Consider the following 21,692-nt stretch of genomic DNA (forward strand, 5'->3'; position numbering starts at 1 on the left):
GGAGGGGAGGGAGCCAGGGGGGCGTTGAAGCGGACCCCGTCTGGGAGCTCCCCGCTGGGCGTCCGGCCCGCGGAGGCGCGAGTTTGCTGACTCGGAGGGAGCCGCTGGGGCGGGGGCGAGTGCTAATAATACCCGTTCGTTCCGCAGCCGCGCTTTACAGTTGACACAGCTGTCACCTTCGTTCCTCCTTAATTAATAATAAAAATAGCCGCCGTTCGGGAGCGCGGGCTGGGCGCCAGGCCCGGTACCGAGCGCGGTACGAGGCCGGCTCCCAGAGCCGGCCCTCGCTACAGGATCCCCATTTTCCAGAGCGGGAAGCCGAGGCTCAGCCCCGCGCCGCGACTTGCCGAGGTCACCCAGTGGGCCAGCGGCTCCGGGACCGAGGCGCGGGGCGGGGTGAGGCGAGGCGCTGTGCTGCCCCCGGCTCCCCGGGGCGGCGCGGGGCGGGGCGGGCGGCGCGGAGGGCGGGGGCGCGCGCGGATGGCCATCTTAAGTGCCGCCTGGAGCCCAGGGCCGCTGTCCGGGGAAGGGGGCGCCGGAGCAGCTCGGGAGGTGGGGGTTTGCGTGCGGCGGCCGGGATCCCGGGAGGGAACTTTCTCCTAGACGGGCCAGGGGATCTTCCTGGCTTCGGACTGCTGAACCCTCCCAAGGCCCGGCCTGCGGGTGTGGGGGGTGGTGCTGGGGAACTTGGCCGAGAGGGGGAAGGGCTCTGCCGGGCTGGGAGGGGCTGCGTGAGGGGCTCGAGAACGTCGCACCTCGTCTGGGGGTGTGTGGGGGAGCGGATCTCTATGGAGGGGATCTCCCCGCAGGCTTTGCCAGGGGACGGTCCCCGTGGAGTTGGGGGTTCAGATCTAAGAGGGAGCTGTATTTCGCGGGAGTTGGGGGCCCTGCCCGCCTGGGTGGAAGGAAGAGGATGGGTAGGGGGTCATCCTGGATCCTTAGCAGTTTGGGGGAACTCGATGCAGCCAAGCTGTACGGGGGCCGAGAGGAAGAGCCATGGAGTGGAATCAGACCTTTATGGGGCTTAGGGGTCATATCATTGGGAGAACTGAGAAGCGCTGAATTCTCCAGGGGGTGCCTGGATCCCGAAGTGTCGGGGCCAGGATGGGGGGACCCGGATTTCGATGGGGGTTTGAGACTGGATCTCTTCGGGTGAATGATGGGGGCAGGATCATTGTGGGATCTGGGAGGTCCCGGGCCCTTCGGGAAGGTGGGGGCACCGTCCCCGCAGGAGGAGCTGGGGGCAGGGGCGGCCCGGGCTGCGGGCCGAGCGGAGGGGGAGGGGGCGGCAGCCGGCCCTGCGCTCCGCTCCTGCCCCTCCCCCGCCGCCTCTGAACAAACTTTTCTTTCTGTTCAAGTTGAGGCCGGCGCTGCAGGCAGCGGCGGCTGCGCGGCGAACGAGGCGGCCTGCGCGGCGGAGTGCTGAGTCCCGATCCCCGGCTCTGTCCGGCCCACGGATCCTCAAGCCCGGGCCCCGGGCCCGGCCCCAGCCTCAGCCCCGAGCGTCTCCGGGCGGATGGCGCGGGGCGGCGGGCGCGGGCGGTGCTGAGCCCTGCGCGGGCCATGGCCTCGGCCTGCGGGGCGCCGGGCCCAGGAGGCGCGCTGGGCAGCCAGGCCCCCTCCTGGTACCACCGCGACCTGAGCCGCGCGGCCGCGGAGGAGCTGCTGGCCCGAGCGGGCCGCGATGGCAGCTTCCTGGTCCGAGACAGCGAGAGCGTGGCGGGGGCCTTCGCGCTCTGCGTCCTGTGAGTGGGGCGGGGGCTCCTCGCGGGCTGGCATGGACCGGGAGCGCGGGCACGGCCGGGTGTGGAAAGGGCCCGGGTCAGGGTGCCTGGGGCGGTGGGACGCCAGACCCGCCTCCACCCCCCCAGAGTGGGAGCCTTGGCTTTCTCCTGGGTCTGAGGAGGGACGCAGGGGCACTTCCTGCTGTGTGTCTGGGGGCACTTTCAGGAGCCTTGAGGGCAGAGAATATGGGGTTCTGCGGCCCAGTGTGACTGTGATGGACGAAAAATTCGGGCATTCCCCGGCAGACCCCTTCAGGCATCCTCCAGGTAGAAGGGAGCAGGGGAGAGGATGTACATTCCACGTTGTGTGCAGTCCCGTTTGGATAGGGACTGAGTGGTGAGCAGGAGAGGGAGTCGGGGCAGAGGGACTGATGGGGTGTGTGGGGATGCCTGGCAGCTTCCTTAGGGCCCCTTTCGGTGCTTTGGGTTTCTGCCTGGCCGTGTATGGCTCGTGGTGGCGGTGGTGGGTGGTGTAGAGAGGAAGGCTTAGGGAAGCAGAGGCTGAGGCTGTATGGGACCTTGCCATTATTTCTGAACCAACGAGTGAGTGTTTGAGCCCTGGCTCTGGGCTTGAGCCCTGGTTACCTGGCTGCCCTAGCCCTGAGCTATGAGTGCTGAGAGCAGAGCCAGACTTCGTGCTTCTCTGGGTGGGCCAGGTCCTGTGGCTGTGCCTTTCAGCCCAGTGTGGTAGTGGTGCTGGGGTGAGTTAGCATTCTTGGTTTTGCAGCCTTCTACCGGCTTTGTACGTCCTGCCCTGCAGTCTGACATTGAGTTGGCTTCTGTGGGCCCAGTGAGTGGGAATCTGTGGGGGCTGCTTTATTTAGATCTGTTATTTAGATCTTTATTTAGATCTTTCTTAGCTCTGTGAACCCCCTCCCAAACTCCTGTCCCGCTGTACCTTCCTTACCCCTTTGTTCTCCTGACATCTTTGGTCGGGGGGCACATTAGCCTAGACTAGGGGAGACTTTTTTTTTTTTTTTTTTTTTTGAGACGGAGTCTCGCTCTGTCACCCAGGCTGGAGTGCAGTGGCGCGATCTCGGCTCACTACAAGCTCCGCCTCCCGGGATCACGCCATTCTCCTGCCTCAGCCTCTCCGAGTAGCTGGGACTACAGGCGCCCGCCACCACGCCCGGCTAATTTTTTTGTATTTTTAGTAGAGACGGGGTTTCACCGTGGTCTCGATCTCCTGACCTTGTGATCCGCCCGCCTCGGCCTCCCAAAGTGCTGGGATTACAAGCGTGAGCCACCGCGCCCGGCCTTTTTTTTTTTTTGAGAAAGAGTCTCGCTCTGTTGCCCAGGCTGAAGTGCAGTGGTGCGATCTCGGCTCACTGCAACCTCCACCTCCTGGATTCAAGTGATTCTTCTGCCTCTGCCTTGCCAGTAGCTGGGATTACAGGCGCTCGCCACCAAGCCCGGCTAATTTTTGTATTTTTAGTAGAGATGGGGTTTCACCATATTGGCCAGGCTGGTCTTGAACTGCTGACCTCAAGTGATCCACCTGCCCTGGCCTCTCAAAGTGCTAGGATTACAGGTGTGAGCCACCTCGCCCAGCTGGGGAGACATTTTTAATTGTGACAACTGGGATGGTGCTATTGACATCTAGTGGGTAGAAGCCAGGGATACTGCTAAACATTCTACAGTGCACAAGAGAGTCCCCCACAACAAAGAACTGTGCAATCCAAAATGTCAGTGGTATGGAGGTTGAAAAACTCTAGCCTAGGCAATTGACCCAACAAAAAAGGGGCCCTATGAGTCTTAGCTTAGGCCTCAAGTCTGAGGCCCAGCAGGGGGAGACTAAGGAGGGACAGACTAGGCAGATGAATATCCCCAAGTCCTGCTTCCCAGCCCCCTCTGAGGCATACCCCCTAATTAGGCTGGGGAGGGAGGCAGGTGCTGGGTCAGCTGTTAAGTGGGAGGGGGACAGCTGGGGCCTGTATCTGGGTGAGGAACATTATTGTCCCAGGAGGGGGAGAATCCTGGCCCCATTGCCAGGGGAGGCTGTGAATGGGGTGAGGGGTCTGTCTGTGAGTGGGGGCTTCAGGTTTGCCAGCTGACTCTGGCTCCTCCCTGCATCTCAAGAGCCTGGGGGTAAGGATCAGACGTGGGCGATCAGACATGGGCAATATCTTAGATTTGCCAAATACACACATACTTGCTTACCTGTATACATTCCGGGTGTTCATGGATAATATGCAAGACACGCCCCTGCCCCAGCAGGCACAGGCAATCTGACCAGCAGGCTAGGATACTGGCCCTGGCTTCTGCCATGGTTTAAAATCCCAACTCCACCTTTTACTTACTCTGTGACCTTAGGCAAATCACTTTCCCTCTTTGAGCCTGTTTCCTCAGCTGGAGAATGGGGATAATAATATCTGTTTAGAAGTGTAAGAATTAAGTAAGATTTATAGGACACTGGGTACCCAGCGTGTCACAGATAGGATTCAGTTAATTGTATGCTATTGTAATAAACACAGATAGTGTTTATAATAGTCTACAAAGGAACACCCGGTGACAGACACTCACCCAGAATAAGCAGCCAGGAGAGCCCCTGAGGGGGCCACGATATGGGGGTTCTCACCTCCCGCCTGCCCAACACCTAGGGTGACTCCTGGGCGACTCTTTGGGGAAGCATGCCCTGCAGTGTGGAGGCAGAGGATCTTCCATCCCCCGCTGATTGTGCACCTGGCTCAGCTGTCACCTGCTCAGCTGCAGCTCCTGTCTGTCAGCACCCCTCTTGCCCCTCCTTGGCTTGGGGCTCCTAGAGGCCCAGGTCTCCCATGGGGGCCCTCTTTGGTGGGAAAGCCTAGGGTGATGCCCCCACACTCCTCAGCAAAAGTGCCCTAGACATACCCGATTCCAGCAGAGCCAGACAGCAGCGTAAACACAGGAGGCATACACACGTGTTAGCATGTTGCCCGTGTGTGCAAACGGGCTAACCAGGCTTCTGAAGATTCTTACTCTGGCGGGGGGCCCAGACTGGTACCACAGCCCAGAGGGGCTGTTTAGACAGCTGTGGAGGCCACAAAAGAGCTCCCTGTTGCTTCCCAGGCCCTGCCCTGTGGTGGGTGTGGAGTCTGTGTAGGTCTGGTGGGGAGAGGGGGGTGTTCTGGTCATTCCTGCCCAATAGGCAACACCAGGAGGGTGGAAGTGGACCGGCCACATCATTAACCCTGTGCAGCCTGGGCAGGTGGTTTTAGGGAAACCAGGCTGAGGGGGTTGGGGTGCTGAGCTTGCTGGCAGGAGGAAGGGGTGCTTTGGGTCTTAGACCCCAGCCTGGGGGTGACAGATTCTGGCCCTGCCTTGGCATCAGGTATCAGAAGCATGTGCACACGTATCGCATTCTGCCTGATGGAGAAGATTTCTTGGCTGTGCAGGTAGGAGCTTGGGCCCCTGACCCCTGACCTTGATCCACCCTAGGGCTTGGGGACCTGCTGGCTGACCTTTCCTCTCACCCTTGCTGGCCCACAGACCTCGCAGGGTGTGCCTGTGCGCCGCTTCCAGACCCTGGGTGAGCTCATCGGCCTGTACGCCCAGCCCAACCAGGGCCTTGTGTGCGCCCTGCTTCTTCCTGTAGAGGGGGAGCGAGAGCCGGACCCGCCGGATGACCGGGATGCCTCAGGTACTTCCCAATGTGCAGGTCCCTCCCTTCCTGCCCCTGTCCCTTGGCTCTACCTGCCTCTTCCCATCCCCCGCTTCTCAACCCCACCTCTCCTGTAACCCCCTTTCCCTTGGCCATGATGCCGGGGCCCTTTATCCCTCTTTCCATGGAAGTCGCTTTACAGCTGCATCGTGCCTCCTACTCCACTGAGTGTGGGAGGCCCAAACAGCTGCCCACTGACCCCTGCCCACAGATGGGGAGGATGAGAAGCCCCCGCTGCCCCCGCGCTCTGGCTCCACCAGCATTTCTGCCCCCACTGGGCCCAGCAGTCCCCTGCCAGCTCCTGAGACTCCCACAACTCCAGCTGCTGAGAGGTGAGACCTCCATCCCACCCACTGAACAGGAGACCCTTTCTCCTCTGAGAACTATTTCCCTACCAAAGGTGGAGAGGCCTTCTAAGCCCCCACCAGGGACCCCCACCCCACCTCAGCCCAGAGGCAGATACCCTGATCCATCCTGCCCTGGTTGCCACAGGTACTATCTCCTCTAGGGATGGGGCAGAGGTGCTGGGACAGGTCAGCAGGACCTCCACTGACTTCTTAACCCCTCCCCAAAGTGCTCCCAATGGGCTGAGCACCGTCTCGCACGAGTACCTGAAAGGCAGCTATGGGCTGGACCTGGAAGCTGTGCGGGGTGGAGCCAGCCACCTGCCCCACCTCACCCGTACCCTCGCCACCTCATGCCGGAGGCTGCACAGGTATCTGGGACATCCAACCCCATGTATTACACCCTTACCTCTGACCTGTCCTCACCTGCTTCCTGGCTGCACAGGTGCCGTGATCTCTGACCCTGAACAGTGAACTAGCCTTTGCCTGTTGACTTTCCTCACTGGTACCCTTTATCCTTGTGGTGAGGTGGAGGCTACAACCAGTGCCCCCTTCCCTATACGTAGGTCAGGGTGGGAGTTCTTTTGATCTGATGTCTTCCCTAGTGAGGTGGACAAGGTCCTGTCAGGCCTGGAGATCCTGTCCAAGGTGTTTGACCAGCAGAGCTCGCCCATGGTGACCCGCCTTTTGCAGCAGCAGGTAGGATTGTAGGGAGACCTCTGGGAGGTGGGTTTGTGTTCTGGAGCTGGGTGGGAGGCTCTGCGTACGTGACTCATGTACAAGCCTGGTTCTTCCTCCCCCCAGAACCTGCCACAGACAGGGGAGCAGGAACTAGAGAGCCTGGTGCTGAAGCTGTCAGTGCTAAAGGACTTCCTGTCAGGCATCCAGAAGAAGGTGGCATGACCTCTGACCCTTGACCCCCGATTCACTGGCCACTGTCATTGGCCTAGCACTGATCTCAACCCTGAGTCTACAACTTAACATTGGCCCCAAGGTCAATTGTGTCCCTCCCTGCCCCAGCCTTCAGTGTGTCCCCTGACCCTGCCCTGCCCTTGTTCCCTCCAGGCCCTGAAGGCCCTACAGGACATGAGCTCCACAGCACCCCCGGCTCCGCAGCCATCCACACGTAAGGCCAAGACCATCCCTGTGCAGGCCTTTGAGGTACATGGCAGTGGGGCCTCACAGGGCCAAGGGTGGTTGGAGGTGACCGGGGTGCTGCCTACTCCAAGGTCTTGTCAGCAGCCTCCCCACCTGGCCTACAGGTGAAGCTAGATGTGACCCTGGGTGACCTGACCAAGATTGGGAAGTCGCAGAAGTTCACGCTGAGCGTGGATGTGGAGGGTGGGCGGCTGGTGCTGCTGCGGAGACAGCGGGACTCCCAGGAGGACTGGACCACCTTCACGCACGACCGCAGTGAGCCAGGGCCAGACCTGGGAGGGGTGGGCAGGGCGGAGCCCCTGGCCTAGGGGCACAGGCCCATGTGACTGGTCCTCCATGCCTTAGTCCGCCAGCTCATTAAGTCCCAGCGTGTCCAGAACAAGCTGGGTGTTGTGTTTGAGAAGGAGAAGGACCGGACTCAGCGCAAGGACTTCATCTTTGTCAGTGCCCGGGTGAGCAGCAGGCTGGGCCAGGCCACTGGGGACTGCAGGGGTCCCCCACATGGGTGCTTCCCATTAGAGGGCAAGAGAGGGAACACATGAGGTAGGCATGCCATCCCTCCTGGCAGGGGTAGGTCTGACAGGGTAGAGGGTGTTGAGAATGGGTGGCCTGAGGGTGGATAACATTTACCAGCACTGTTACATGCTTGAGCAGTGGGTATACAGTGAAGAACAAGACAGAGCCTCTCATGGACGTGAGCCAACTGGCAGGGTATCCCTGTGGATACCTACCTGCCCCTGAGTGGCTGCTGTTCCCCCAGAAGCGGGAGGCCTTCTGCCAGCTGCTGCAGCTTATGAAGAACAAGCACTCCAAGCAGGACGAGCCCGACATGATCTCCGTCTTCATAGGCACCTGGAACATGGGTGAGGCCCGGGCTGGGGCTGGGGCAGGAGAGAGGGATGGCCCCAGAGCAGGTGCCTAACCCCTCCAGACCCACCTCACCCCCTTCACCTCCAGGAAGTGTACCACCTCCAAAAAACGTGACATCCTGGTTCACATCGAAGGGTCTGGGGAAGACCCTGGACGAGGTCACAGTGACCATACCCCATGACATCTATGTCTTTGGGACCCAGGAGAACTCAGTGGGCGACCGCGAGTGGCTGGACCTACTGCGCGGAGGCCTCAAGGAGCTTACAGATCTGGATTACCGCCCGGTGAGGGGGGGTCATCTTGTCCAGGACCCTGTCCTCACACACCACCTCCAAACTATCCTACTTGACTTCATGGGCAACCCTGGGAGCACAGCTTCACTGGCTTTTTCTCTGGTCCCTGAGCATATCCTCTGGGAGATCTGACCTGAGTCCTTCATGCCACAAGAGGAACCATTTCTCTCCAGTCCGTCAGGAAGAGGGGTGGCAAGTCTTCCTATCCTGTGACAGACACAAAAGTCTATTTATAGTGCAGGGGGAAATGGAGGCAGTGGGTGCAGCAGGGCAGTGGTGACCATGCACTCTCTACCCAGATTGCCATGCAATCACTGTGGAATATCAAGGTGGCAGTGCTGGTCAAGCCAGAGCACGAGAACCGTATCAGCCACGTCAGTACGTCCAGTGTGAAGACTGGCATCGCCAACACCCTGGGTAAGCGGGGCTGGCAGGTGCCCGAGACTGGCAGCGTCCCTCTGTCCATGGCTTCTGCTTCCTCTCAAGCCTAGGATTGCCCCATTTTTGGTGATCTTAGTTTCCCCATATATAGGGTACTTTGAACTTTGAAAAGCATATTCATATTCTAAATCTCTCCCAGCACCACTGGGAAGGCAAGGCCAGGATAATTACCCCCTTTTCACAGATGATAAAACTCAAACCCAGAGTGGTTGAGTGACCTGCCCAAGGTCACACAGCAAGTAAGTGGTGGAGCCAGGCATTGTGCCCAGGTCTCCTGGTTTTTGGTCTGGTGCTCTCCCAGGTAGATTCTGCTCAGAATCTGCAGGGCCTTTCAGCTTCACCCTTGGGGTCCCCTGTGATCTCCAGGGGCTCTGCTCACACATACAGACAGACTCAGGCCATCCACACAGACCATGTGTGCCCAATGAGGACCCCCGCCCAGGGAAGGTGTGGGTGTGTGCAGGGGACTGCCCATGTCACAGCGTCTGGTGGGCTCAGCGGGAGGATCCTCTCACTGCAGCTTTGAGAGGCAGAAGGGAGAGTTGGGAGCCCTCTAAGGGTGACCCAGGCCTTCCTCTCTTGCTTGCCCTAACAGGGAACAAGGGGGCTGTGGGCGTCTCCTTCATGTTCAATGGCACCTCATTTGGCTTTGTGAATTGTCACCTCACCTCGGGAAATGAGAAGACGGCTCGGTGAGGGGGTGCCTTTCCCATGGTCTCTTTACACCCATCCCATTCACCTGAGGCCTGTTCCCGCTCCCATATCCCAGCCCATGACCCTCCCGCAGGCCTGTCTCCAGAGACCCCCTGCTCTCTTATCCCAATTCAAGATCCTCTGTTCCTGACCCTAACCTTGTCCCCAGGGGCCCGGATCTTTTACCCCATCCCTGACTCCTGAGACTTCTTCCCTTTATGCCTATCCCTGACGTCTGGCCCTGACCCTGGGGATCTACCCCTCCCCACCACGCACCCCTCACCCTAGGAGGAACCAGAACTACTTGGACATCCTGCGGCTGCTCTCGCTGGGCGACCGGCAGCTCAGTGCCTTTGACATCTCTCTGCGTTTCACGCACCTCTTCTGGTTTGGGGACCTCAACTACCGCCTGGACATGGATATCCAGGTGCGAGCAGGGCCCTGCCATGGCTGTAGGGAGGCTAAGGGCCACATGGGCTATCACCCCTGGCTCTGGCTCAGAAGGAAAGTTTCCAGCCTTTGCGTCCTCCATCCCAGGAGATCCTGAACTACATCAGCAGGAAGGAGTTTGAGCCCCTTCTCAGGGTGGACCAGCTCAACCTGGAGCGGGAGAAGCACAAGGTCTTCCTTCGATTCAGTGAGTGTGGGCCTGGCAGGTGGTGATCTGAGGGTAGGAGGCTTGCAGTATCCCTGGGTGTCAGGGCCCCGATCCCCACCTGTCTCCTGCTTTCCTTAGGTGAGGAGGAGATCTCCTTCCCACCCACCTACCGCTATGAGCGGGGTTCCCGGGACACATATGCCTGGCACAAGCAGAAGCCAACTGGGGTGAGCCAAGAAAACGGCATGGGCCTTGGGGGACCCCAGGCCTGCGATGAATCAAGAATTTGGGTCAAGGGTATGGGCCTCTGCAGCTTCCACTCCAGCCTCCATGGCCCCTCTGAGGCCTTTGGGTGATCCTGCGTATTGTGAGGTTCCAAGAAGGGAGGTGGGTGCTAGGGCCTCTTGTAATAGAAGTGTGGGGACTCATCAGCTCTGGAGTGGGGTCCATGCCAAGCAGCCCCCTAGTTGTCAGCTCTAACCATGCTGCCATCCCCTGCCCCAGGTCCGGACCAATGTGCCCTCATGGTGTGACCGGATTCTGTGGAAATCCTACCCTGAAACTCACATCATCTGCAATTCTTATGGTCAGAGGCTCCCGGACAGAGTGATGGGAGATCTGGGGTGGTCACCATCTGGACTCTGCCCTAACCTTGGGAGATGGGAGCAGAGGGTGAGAATATTCCCCCTGAGTCCCCATTCCTATCCCCTCTCCCCAGGTTGCACTGATGACATCGTCACCAGCGACCATTCCCCTGTGTTTGGGACATTTGAGGTTGGAGTTACCTCCCAGTTCATCTCCAAGAAAGGTGATTGTTCCAGATATGCTTGTGGATGTGGCATAATCTAGGTGGGCACAGGTGGTGGCCTCGGGATGTACATAGGTTTGACTATGTGTGTGTGGGTGTGTGTACCAGTGAGTGCAGGAGTGTTTCTCAAGGTGTGATGTGTCAGGGTGTCTGTGCGCCTGGGCCATCACGAGTTGTGTGCCCATGAGTGTGTGTGTGCATAAGTGAGTGTACACCTATGTGTCTGTGTCTGTCTAGGGCCACGTGTGTGTCCCTGAGTATGCCTGTAGGTGTGGGAATCCCGCAGGCATTCTGGTCCCCAGCACCCTCTTCAATGGGTCTTTTATCCTTGGGTTGTCTCTTTGCTGTGGTCCAGGGTCTGGCCTCTGGAGTTTCCCTTTTGGTGGCTTGGGACTGGGGAGGCCCCTCCTGGCCCTGCCTCCTTGCTCTGGACCCCTGATTTCATGTCCCAGGGCCCTGTTTCTCTGTCCCATTCCTCCTGTGATCCTCTCGGTACTCCTGTTTGTTCTCCTCCCTTTCCCCTCAGGGCTCTCGAAGACTTCAGACCAGGCCTACATCGAGTTTGAGAGCATCGAGGCCATTGTGAAGACAGCCAGCCGCACCAAGTTCTTCATCGAGTTCTACTCTACCTGCCTGGAGGGTCAGACGCGTGGCAGGGGCTGGGTGTGGGCCAAGGAGGATGGGAGGCCAGAGGGTGCAGTCAGCCCCCTACTTAGGGGGAAAGGAAGCTGAGAGGTGGTGCTCAGTTGGGTGTCTCCCACCCCCACCCTAGAATACAAGAAGAGCTTTGAGAATGATGCCCAGAGCAGTGACAACATCAACTTCCTCAAAGTGCAGTGGTCTTCACGCCAGCTGCCCACGGTGAGGCTGTGGGCAGGGCCCCTGCTTATGAGTGAGGGCACAGAGAGGGGTACATAAGAGTTTATTGGAGAGCCTGCCTGGGAGGGAGTGTGGGGCCAGCAGAGCGTGCGTGCGTGCGTGCGTGCGTGTGTGTGTGTGTGTGTGTGTGTGTGTGTGTGTATGGGCATGGGCATGAGTGAGGGCAAAGGCGTTTGCTTTATTTTGGGAGTGTGGAACTTTATTGCAGTTTGTTCATTCATTCAGGAGATGCTTCTTGAGCTTTTGCTAAATGTCAGGTCCTATGTTAGCTATTGAGAAAATTAATTAGTTAGTGATGCTAAGTGCTGTAAAAGGCCCGTTTAGGGCTGTGTCTTTTGCATTAAGGATTTGGCTCTTCTCTGAAGAGTTGAGTGTGAGTGAGCACAGATGACCTGAGGGTGGGGAGTGAGTGGTGTCAGGGGCAGCATGTAGGAGGGGCAGGAGGAAGTGGCGGGGCTTTGTTCCTCACTGGGCCTCCCTGCTTCCCAGCTCAAACCAATTCTGGCTGATATCGAGTACCTGCAGGACCAGCACCTCCTGCTCACAGTCAAGTCCATGGATGGCTATGAATCCTATGGTGAGGGGTGAGGGGTGCTGAGGGGAACAGGAAGCTAGACAGGGCCCTAGATTAGCTTCGTAATTTGCTGGTTTGTCCCATCTGCCCCTCAGGGGAGTGTGTGGTTGCACTCAAGTCCATGATCGGCAGCACGGCCCAACAGTTCCTGACCTTCTTGTCCCACCGTGGCGAGGAGACAGGCAATATCAGAGGCTCCATGAAGGTGCGGGTGCCCACGGAGCGTCTGGGCACCCGTGAGCGGCTCTACGGTGGGGACTCCACTGGGACATGAGATAGGGTGGTGTGAACAGATTGAGGAGGGCAGGGTGCAGGGTGCATGTTGGAATCTCTGGGATACCTGGAGGTTCTGCAGCCACAGCTGGGAATAGTCCTGCCCCAAGGCATAGCTGGGAAAGGGCTGGCAGGCCCAGTGGGTGTCTGTGGGATCCAGGAACCCAGGTCTCCTCTGAGTCTCCCTTCCTGCCCCCTCAGAGTGGATCAGCATTGATAAGGATGAGGCAGGAGCAAAGAGCAAAGCCCCCTCTGTGTCCCGAGGGAGCCAGGAGCCCAGGTGAGCTAGGGCTGTGTTGAATGTCATATGAAAGGGTACCTAGGGGCATCTGGTCAACCCCACTTCATCTCCTCTCTCCTGTGCATCCCTGGCAGGTCAGGGAGCCGCAAGCCAGCCTTCACAGAGGCCTCCTGCCCGCTCTCCAGGTTATTTGAAGAACCAGAGAAACCGCCACCAACGGGGAGGCCCCCAGCCCCACCCCGAGTAGCTCCCCGGGAGGAGCCCTTGACCCCCAGGTGAGAGGAGGAACCTGTCACCGCCCCCACTTCCCCCGCCCACCTCTATCCATCACTATCCCCTGCAGGGTCTCAGGGCTGGCCTGGGGATCATCAGCTGCTTAGGTGCCCTGCCACCCTGTGGTTGGAGCTGCCACGGCCTTATGCCTGTGGCCAGCCAGGCCACCCTTAGCTGTGGCTCTGAGTCAAAGGGAGCAGTCAGCCTTTCCTCTCAATTCCGCCTTTAAAAATGGAATGCGAAATTGTTTTTAAGACAGCTCCCTCCATGTAAACAGACCTAGCTTGAGCCTTCTGTTTGGAGGAGGCACACGGCTCGGCCTGGGATTTCCCAGGGTACCTTCTTTGGAACTCTGTCCTGCAAGAGGCGGCAGTTGAAATGGGTTTGTGGTCAAATGAGTTTGGGAAATGCTTTTTCTAGATTCTTTTCTTAGACATTCCCAGTGCATGTTAGTATTAGCAAAAGCTCTGAGCATGTGGACAGGAAGGAAACCTTTTCAGCTCTGTTTAATATAGTTTCCCAAACTTAATGGGCCAGGAAACTTATTTTCCATGTAGTAACTATTAACATTCTGGGGAATTAGCGCTCTGTGTCACACTTTGGGAAAGTGAGGCTTGCTTTCTAATTATATCCAATTGTTGCTTAAACTTACATAAACTCCTAGGTACAGTTTGGTGCTTTTTCACTCATCTTCAGCTGTTGTCAGTCACCTGGGTTTTATCCCTAGGCTTGAATAAGACCCACCTGAATCTCTGAGAAAGATTCTGCAGTGGATTGACTGTGGGTGCCTCGAGAGGCTTTCCAAACCTGGCCTTTCATTGAAGGCTTCTTGCCCTGTCTTCTGGCACCTCTATTCTGACCCATTTAGCTTGGGTTCCACAGCTACAGATAAAGTCATGAAAGATCTAAGTATCTTAGCAAGTGAGGCAAGGGATTGTAGGATTATCCATTCAAAGGGTTATCCTCCCCCTGACCTTTAGAGATGAAGAAACTAAGGGCAGGTGATGTGCTCAAGGTCATGAGAAAGTCTAGGACCAGGGGACTTTCTGACTCCCATCTAGTTCTCCCTCCACTGCTCCCACTGCCTTAGACCTGGGTTCCTGGATCCTGGTTTAGTTGTTCTGCTTCCACACCCAGGTTGAAGCCAGAGGGAGCTCCTGAACCAGAAGGGGTGGCGGCCCCCCCACCCAAGAACAGCTTCAATAACCCTGCCTACTACGTCCTTGAAGGGGTCCCGCACCAGCTGCTGCCCCCGGAGCCACCCTCACCTGCCAGGGCCCCTGTCCCATCTGCCACCAAGAACAAAGTGGCCATTACAGTGCCTGCTCCACAGCTTGGGCGCCACCGGCCCCCTCGTGTGGGAGAGGGGAGTTCTTCAGATGAGGAGTCTGGAGGCACACTGCCCCCTCCAGACTTTCCACCTCCACCACTGCCGGACTCAGCCATCTTCCTGCCCCCCAGCCTGGATCCTTTACCAGGGCCAGTGGTCCGGGGCCGTGGTGGGGGTGAGGCCCGTGGCCCACCACCTCCCAAGGCCCATCCAAGGCCCCCACTGCCCCCAGGCCCCTCACCAGCCAGCACTTTCCTGGGGGAAGTGGCCAGTGGGGATGACCGTTCCTGCTCCGTGCTGCAGATGGCCAAGACGCTGAGCGAGGTGGACTATGCCCCTGCTGGGCCCCCACGCTCAGCACTCCTCCCAGGCCCCCTGGAGCTGCAGCCCCCCCGGGGACTGCCCTCGGACTATGGCCGGCCCCTCAGCTTCCCTCCACCCCGCATCCGGGAGAGCATCCAGGAAGACCTGGCAGAGGAGGTGTGTGGAGCAGGGTGGCTGTCTGTGTGTGCCTGAGGGTGCTTGCCCACAGACTGGTACCCTTTCACTCCACCATTCAGCACTCATGGTGTCCCCGCAACCCTGAACTGAGCACTGGGAAGTTGGGAGACCCATGTATCAGCCCAGCCCTTCCCTTCTCTTTCCCCAGAGCATGCAGCAGAATGTGACTGCAGGTGTTTCTATGGGGGGCACTGAGCTCCCCCTGACATGCCTTGTTTTCTTAGGCTCCGTGCCTGCAGGGCGGGCGGGCCAGCGGGCTGGGCGAGGCAGGCATGAGCGCCTGGTTGCGGGCCATCGGCTTGGAGCGCTATGAGGAGGGCCTGGTGCATAATGGCTGGGACGACCTGGAGTTTCTCAGGTGGGGGAGGGGCTGGCCCCGGGGGCGGAGCTGGGGCCCTCAGGACCCCCTTGCCCATCTCACTTCCCAGCCTGTTTTACTCCACAGTGACATCACCGAGGAGGACTTGGAGGAGGCTGGGGTGCAGGACCCGGCTCACAAGCGCCTCCTTCTGGACACCCTGCAGCTCAGCAAGTGATAGCGGAGGCACCACGAAGCTGTGAACTCAGCGCCCCTCCCTGCTACCAAGGCCCAGCTATGGCCCCAGGGTTGAACAGTTATGAGGGTCAGGGCAGTATCTCTCTGCCTATTTATTGGGGTGCCTATTTATTGGGGATCTGCATTCCCCGCTGCCGAATCATTTGCAATGCCCTAATTAGGGCATCCTGCCCCTCGCCTTTTAGGCTCAGGACGGAAGGTCAGTTGCCATGGTTACCGAGGACCCTGGTTACTCTGGTGCTGTCCTCTTTTACTGGACCCCGCCTCCCAGCCCCAGGGGTGCCTGTGGGGGTCCATTTGGGTACGTCTGGGCCTCCACTTTCACCAGCTTCTGTGGCCTTCCACCGGGCCTGAACCACAGCGGAGACGCTCCGCTAAGACCTCCCCACCCCCGCTGGGGGTGGGGGCGGGTGTCCGTCCGGAAATGAAGGAATAGCCCGAGGACCGGGCTGGGGTTTATTTAAACTGTTCTGTGTGGGTTTGGGGAGGGAGGGCACCTTAATATTATTGGGGTTGGTTGGGGTGGGGCAGGATCTCAGCCATAAAGTGCCAGTTTGCTTAGTTCTGTCTCCTGGTGTGTGCTGCCCTGCGCTGGGGATGCACGGCGGCAGGGTGGGGGAGGGAGGTTCCTCGCAGATCTCAGCCCGGGACAGGGTCTTGCAGGCAGCCTCCTGGGCAGTTGGAAGGGTTGCGGCGTGATGTCTTCAATAAATTAAGTTTTATTTGGATTGAGTAAAACTTCAATAAATTACAAGTTTTTCAAAGAAAAAGGACAACCAAAAAAGGGAAAGGGAATCCCTCTGTCCCATTCCCCGGGCAGCCCCTCCACTCCTCTAACAGGTCCACCCTCTATGCCAGACGGGCTAGGGAAGAGAGGAGACACTTGAGGGACGAATTGGCAGTGGCCATTGATTATCCCGGCGACCACCAGCCTCTGTACGGGTGGGCCCGAGGGGTGGGGCAGCGGGCTTTCCTGATCACCAACGTAAGGGGTGACCCAGCCGCTGCAGAGCCAGGGAAGGGGGCTGTGCCACTCCTCCTTGAGGACCTTCACTTTGAGGGCACTGTTAGGAACAGGCCTCATGTGATACCGCATCCAAAGAAGGCCAAGCTAGAAGGGGCTCCGGGGTTCTCCTAGAGGAGGTCCCGGTGTAAAGAACTTTGCTCTGCTGGTAGAGGGTGGGTAACGACGAGAGTGGCCCTGACTTGGTCTCCAAAATTGGGGAGGACACACCCGGGGTGAGACAGTAGGGAGTGGAGACGGATGGGGACTTCCAGGCGGGTGGCCAGGATGGGAGGGGCTCTCAGGTCCTGGAGGGGCAGGGACGTCTCTGGGAGCAGGCTCGGAGCCTCCAGAGGCCGGCAGCTAGAAGAGATTGGTCTTCAGGGCGGGGCCGGGCTTCCGGTGAAAGGAGGACAGAACCCCGGAGAAGGGCCCGGGGCCAGACTCCGCCGGCTGCCAAGCCTTAAGTAGTTCGGCCGCGCCCGCGCCGGGCCCGCCGCCCCCACCGCCCGCCACGCCGGCCCACAGTGCGCCCTTGAGCGGCTGTGGCCCCGGACCAGGTCCCGGCCCGGAGCCCAGTGCGACGGGCAGCGGGCTAGGGCTCAGGCGCGGGCTGGCCAGGCCGGGCGCAGGCGGCGGCGGCAGCGACGCGGTGCTATCGGGCGTGGGGCTGCACGTGGACTCCTTGGAGTCGTCGTCTTCGGAGGAGCAGCGCGTCTCGCCCTTTTTGGCGCCCGCCGCGCCCGCCGCGCCCTTGGCGCTGGCCGCGCGCTCCTGTTTGCGGAACTTGGCCCGGCGGTTCTGGAACCAGACCTGCGGGCACAGGGGCCAGTCAGCCTGGACGAGGGTCGGAGAACGCACGGGGTCAGCCCGCGGCCGCAAGGCTCGAGTGAGATCCTGGTTCGGAAAGAACCGGGCCCGGGTTCTTACTAGTTGGAGGGGCCTTCGGCCCTCCCGCACGCAGCCCGCTGCCCTCTGCGCGCTCCACTGGCCCCTGCCTCCAGATCCCTGGGTTCTTGCCCCTGGGATCCACTCACCCGCTGACTCCCAGCACTCTTGGTCTCCTGGAGGGGACCCTGCCTTCGTTCTCCTCACCCTAAGTTCTTCCCCCATTTCCTTCTTTTAGGAAGCTCTGGGACTTCCCTCCTGGAGAGTTCCAGGGCCGTGGAGAGCAGTTTAGGGCGCCAGGAAAACCTTTTGTCTAGGGCATCCAGTCAAGGCGGGCCAACTGAACATCTGTACACGGAGTTGTACAAATAGACAACAGTCTGCTCTAGCCCGGCTCTCTTCGGCCTTGTGCCTGCCACAAACTCAGCCTCCCGGGCTCCGGGTTTTCAAAGCTGCAGCGCCAGGGTAGGGAACCCCAGGGGTGCTGACTGGCCTGTCCCCACTCCTCCTCAGCTCGGCCCTGAGGTCGCCCGGGTCTCTCCCTCTACCCCCTCGGCCTCCCTCCTGGCTTCTCAAGCATCACTCGGAACATTCTGCCCTAAGAGGGAGACAGAGCGGAGGTAGACTGGAGCTAAACAGATCGGGTCTCCCAAGGGCCTCCAAGTCCGGGCCCTGCTGCCTCCCGTAGCTGCCCAACCACCCTGGGACCGCGCCCTGCCTTCGGGCTACCCCCAGGTGTTAGACATTAAGTTCCTACACCTCCTTCCATGCGCACACACTCTCGTACACACACGTGCATATGCGCACCTGCACGCGAGCCTCAGTGAGGTCGATCTTGAGCGCCAGCTCCTCACGCGTGTAAATGTCGGGGTAGTGGGTCTCAGCGAAGACGCGCTCCAGCTCCTTGAGCTGCGCGCTGGTGAACGTGGTGCGGATGCGCCGCTGCTTGCGTTTCTCGTGCAGGCCGGATGGCTCTGGGAAGAACTTGTAGGGCACTGCGGGTGTGTGCAGGGGGGCGGGGGGGCAACAAGGATGGGGGAGTGAGAAGCAGGGTTCAACCCGTTGTGTCCAGCTCCGGGGGAATCACACGCCTCCCCCGTCCCTGGCCTGGTCCCTCGTCTTGGTCCCGGCAGCCTAGGGCGGAGCGTCCTCCCTATCACTCAATGGAGCCGGCGGGATAAAGGCGGACGGAGATCAGGGAGACCTGAGCCCCAAGAGCGGCCAAGGGGAAAGCATAATCCAATACTCCAGCCAAGACACCCCCTCCCCCACCCCACCCCCATCGTCGCCCTCCTCCCAAGCCCTGTTCCACCTCCCCCTGCGCCCCGATTCAACCGTGCCTCCGACCCTCCCCTCCTGTCTGTCTCTCAGCCCGTCTGTCCGCTCTGTCTACCCTAGCCCTGGATGTCTGTCAGGTCTCATCAGCATTGCCAGTCTTCCCACTAACCAGTTCAGGGCCAAGGCTCTGCAACAGAGACCCTCCCACCGGCCCTCCTTTCGGCCCTACCACCAGCCTTCCCACCGGCTCTCAGCTGTATACAGATTTGGCTCCCTCCACCCATCCACCTCTCCCCTTCCCAAGCCTCATTTCTTCAATCCTGCCCCACTCCCCTGACCCCCATTCTCCCCTAGATGTCCCCCTCTCCTCTTCCTCATCTTCCTCCATTTGAATCTCTCTTCAACTTTCCACTTCTCAGCCACTCTTCTCTTTGTGCCCATTGAGAAGACTTCATCTTCTCTTTGCCCTCTTTCCTCCTCCCCAGGCACTTTCTCCATGTCCCATCTCCTCCAAAGCCAACACTGCCCCCCAACTCCCTTCCTATACCCATCCCAGTCTCCACTGCCCCATAGGTAGTGTTTCTGACAGTACTTCCTTTCCCTGTCTGTAACCCTGGTTTAAGTCTTCATATTCACTAGGGGTCTCCAATCTCATCTTTGTCCCATCCAGGCCTCCATCTCCCCTGATTCTTGTCTCCAGCACCCCATTTGTATTCTCATCTTCGTCATCTCTATTTCTAATCTTCCTTGGTCCCCATCGCCTGATTCTTATCTCTATCTCCCCAACCCTGAGTCCCCATTTCTCCTAGGATTTCCAGTGCTTCCATCTCTGCTCCCATCTCTCTGTACCTTATCCCCATCTCTCTGGTCTCAAAACCCTGTATCTCTGGAGCCTGTCTCCCCTCTTCCCAATCCCTACCCTCATCTGGCTCAGGGTACCCAATCTCCCCACCTGGTTCTCATTTCTCCAAATCCAGGTTCTCATTTCTCATATCTCTTCCCCAACCCCCAGCCTAGGGCCCAGTCTTCTTCTTCTTCTTCTTTTTTTTTTTTTTTTTTGAGACCGAGTCTCATTCTGTCACCCAGGCTGGAGTGCAATGGCACAGTCTCAACTCACTGCAACCTCTGCCTCCCAGGTTCAAGCGATTCTCCTGCCTCAGACTCCCAAGTAGCTGGGATTACAGGCGTGGGCCACCATGCCCAGCTAACTTTTTTTTTTTTTTTTGTATTTTTAATAGAGATGGGGTTTCACCATGTTGGTTAGGCTGGTCTTGAACTCCTGACCTCAAGTGATCCACCCACCTTGGCCTCCCAAAGTGCTGGGATTACAGGCATGAGCCACCGCGCCTGGCCCTTAGGCCCCAGTCTTCTACTTGAGTCCCCGGCGGTCTTCCCAGGAGGGAAGGAGATAAGATTCCATAGGGCAGGCTGGGACTCTAATCAGAGGGATGAGATGACTGAGAAGCTCAGTGAGGTTGAGGGTTTGGACAGGGACTTGGATCAAAAGTCTTGGGGATGCAGGAGCTGCTTCCAGGTTCTACAGAACTCTAGCTGGGAGAGTCTGTGGGGGAATGGGGAAATACAAGTAGCTTAAAAACCCGGGCCCCTTTATTGCGGGCTACGGGATCTGGTTTTGGTGGCTACAGAAGGGTTCGGGCCCAGGCAGCATGGGTCCAAGACAGGGCAAGAGGGGCCTGATGGCCACGCGGGCTCTAGGAAGCTTCCCGTCTGGGCAGCTCAGCTGCCTGCAGAGGTCCTTGCTGGGGGTCATGCATCTTGTGGGGCAGCGGTGATGGGGTGGGGTGATAAGTGGTGATAGGGCTGAGCTGGGAGCCTTTTTCAAAGATCCAGGGCTTGTAGAGGTTTAGCGGTCAGTCTTTGCAGGTGGTGAGGGGAAGGCCTGGTAAGGATGGGGATATATTTCCTTGACCTGAAGGGCACGAGACAGAGATTTGGCAACGAGAAAAAGGAATAGGAGAGATGAGAGGGTGAGGCTCATTTCTGCCGAGGAGAACCTCGTATTCTGGGGGTCTCTCGGGGCATTGGAGGGTCTGGCCAAGGCAGGAATGGGGGCAGCTGAGGGAGACAGTCGCATTCACTTGGCGAGCGGGCCCGGGGATTCTGCAGGAATTGGAGGGAGGGTTGGGCCGGGGCTGCGCTCACCTGCCGAGTAGGGCGCGGGCTGGTGGTCGCGTAGGGCGCCAAGCGCGCAGTTGGAGGAGCCGAGCGCGGGGCAGGGCGGCCCTGCCGCGGGGAAGGCGGGCCGCAGGGGGCTGTATTGGAAGCCGCCGGGCTGGCTGCAGGCGCCAAAGTCGCCGTAGGCGGACGCCTCCATGGCCGCCACGCACGAGTCGTACGAATTGAGGTAGGAGTAGTCCATCGGCCCGGGGGGCGGGGGCGGGGGCCGGGCCGGGCCGGGTCGGGGTCGGGGTCCGGGTGGAGGTCGGAAGGGAGGTTCGAGCGCCAGGCTCCGAGGACCCGAGGCCAGCTCTGAGCGCCCGAAAGTCCGCCCGCCCCGTCGCGGCCGCACTCAGCCCGGGTGCAACGCAAGTGCAGCCGGCCCGGCCCGCGCGCCTTTTAACGCGCAGGACCCCGCGGAGGGGGGCGGGGCGGGGCGAGCTCCGAAGGGGCGGGGCCTGGGAGGCCCAGACACCGCCCCCAGCCGCCCCGACCCCCACCCCGAAGGGTCCCCGCCGCCCTCTTAGGGCTCTAGAGGTGGGGAACTGGGATGCGCGGGACCCTATCCCTGGAGTCCCTATCCTGCCCCAATCCGGACCAGACCTTCGGTCTCTACACAGCGTCCGAGGCCAGAGGGTCCCGACCCTTTTCCCGGGCCTCCCCACCTGCGGCCCCGCGGAAGGGAGGGGAGGCAGGCCTGGCGGCGCTCGTGTGAAGAAGTTAATTCAATTCGCTCTGATAACCGAGTTATTCCGATCTGGCCCCTCAGCCCCGCCCCCAGCGAGGTCCCATCCCGGCGGAGACTGCGGAGGCGGCCCAGGAAGGGGGATGGAGACCGGGAAGAGACGGAGCCTGGGATGGGGACAGGGAGGGGACGTGGCTAGACAGAAGAAACAGAGACCGGGAGAGAAAGGGGCAGAAACAGTGATGGAGACAGGGACAAGAGATACAGGTACACAGAGGGAGACAAGGACGGAACATACACAGCGAAAGACAGGATGGAGCGGGGACAGGGCAGAGACAGGAGATGAGGGTAAGAGAGAGACAGGAGGAGACAGGGAGAGAGGGAGACGAGAAAGAGAGTGAGGT

At 59.5% G+C, this 21,692-nt stretch overlaps 2 protein-coding genes across 6 annotated transcripts; one reads left to right on the forward strand and one right to left on the reverse strand.

Moving 5' to 3' along the window:
- Window positions 1–23: 23 nt before the first annotated feature.
- INPPL1 (inositol polyphosphate phosphatase like 1) lies at window positions 24–16,025 on the forward strand. Of its 5 annotated transcripts, none has more exons than XM_032166871.2 (29): window positions 24–396; window positions 1,359–1,745; window positions 5,095–5,158; window positions 5,253–5,403; window positions 5,636–5,756; window positions 5,999–6,139; window positions 6,374–6,467; window positions 6,573–6,662; window positions 6,834–6,929; window positions 7,031–7,181; window positions 7,272–7,378; window positions 7,687–7,789; window positions 7,884–8,080; window positions 8,389–8,506; window positions 9,126–9,222; window positions 9,512–9,650; window positions 9,761–9,860; window positions 9,960–10,048; window positions 10,326–10,407; window positions 10,540–10,629; window positions 11,156–11,269; window positions 11,402–11,490; window positions 11,998–12,085; window positions 12,178–12,333; window positions 12,557–12,635; window positions 12,731–12,871; window positions 14,007–14,679; window positions 14,925–15,058; window positions 15,146–16,025. In XM_032166871.2, the coding sequence occupies exons 2-29, from the start codon at window positions 1,564–1,566 to the stop codon at window positions 15,234–15,236; spliced, it is 3,777 nt and encodes a 1,258-aa protein (XP_032022762.1). In that variant the 5' UTR covers window positions 24–396; window positions 1,359–1,563; the 3' UTR covers window positions 15,237–16,025. The 5 variants fall into 5 exon arrangements, with proteins under 5 accessions (XP_032022762.1, XP_032022759.1, XP_058302598.1 ...); XM_058446615.1 differs by lacking the exon at window positions 24–396 and adding an exon at window positions 751–766; XM_058446616.1 differs by lacking the exon at window positions 24–396 and adding an exon at window positions 1,137–1,152.
- PHOX2A (paired like homeobox 2A) lies at window positions 15,956–20,977 on the reverse strand. The gene is made up of 3 exons (XM_032166872.2): window positions 20,589–20,977; window positions 17,955–18,142; window positions 15,956–17,072 (listed from the first exon to the last, which is right to left on the reverse strand). Exons 1-3 carry the CDS (start codon window positions 20,803–20,805, stop codon window positions 16,623–16,625), a joined length of 855 nt encoding a protein of 284 aa, XP_032022763.1. The 5' UTR covers window positions 20,806–20,977; the 3' UTR covers window positions 15,956–16,622.
- Window positions 20,978–21,692: the final 715 nt, after the last annotated feature.

Source organism: Hylobates moloch, unplaced genomic scaffold (assembly GCF_009828535.3).
Source record: "Hylobates moloch isolate HMO894 unplaced genomic scaffold, HMol_V3 SCAFFOLD_11, whole genome shotgun sequence".
NCBI lineage: Eukaryota > Metazoa > Chordata > Mammalia > Primates > Hylobatidae > Hylobates > Hylobates moloch.

Bases quoted from the DNA above. Each gene is read 5' to 3' on its own strand.
- PHOX2A (XM_032166872.2), bottom strand. From the start codon at position 20,805: ATGGACTACTCCTACCTCAATTCGTACGACTCGTGCGTGGCGGCCATG. The intron at 18,143-20,588 runs GTGAGCGCAGCC...ACACACCCGCAG, and splicing joins GCCCGCGCCCTACTCGGCAG to TGCCCTACAAGTTCTTCCCA. The intron at 17,073-17,954 runs GTGCGCATATGC...CTGTGCCCGCAG, and splicing joins TCACTGAGGCTCGCGTGCAG to GTCTGGTTCCAGAACCGCCG.
- INPPL1 (XM_032166868.2), top strand. From the start codon at position 481: ATGGCCATCTTAAGTGCCGCCTGGAGCCCAGGGCCGCTGTCCGGGGAA. The intron at 5,404-5,635 runs GTACTTCCCAAT...CCCTGCCCACAG, and splicing joins GGATGACCGGGATGCCTCAG to ATGGGGAGGATGAGAAGCCC. The intron at 6,140-6,373 runs GTATCTGGGACA...TGTCTTCCCTAG, and splicing joins TCATGCCGGAGGCTGCACAG to TGAGGTGGACAAGGTCCTGT.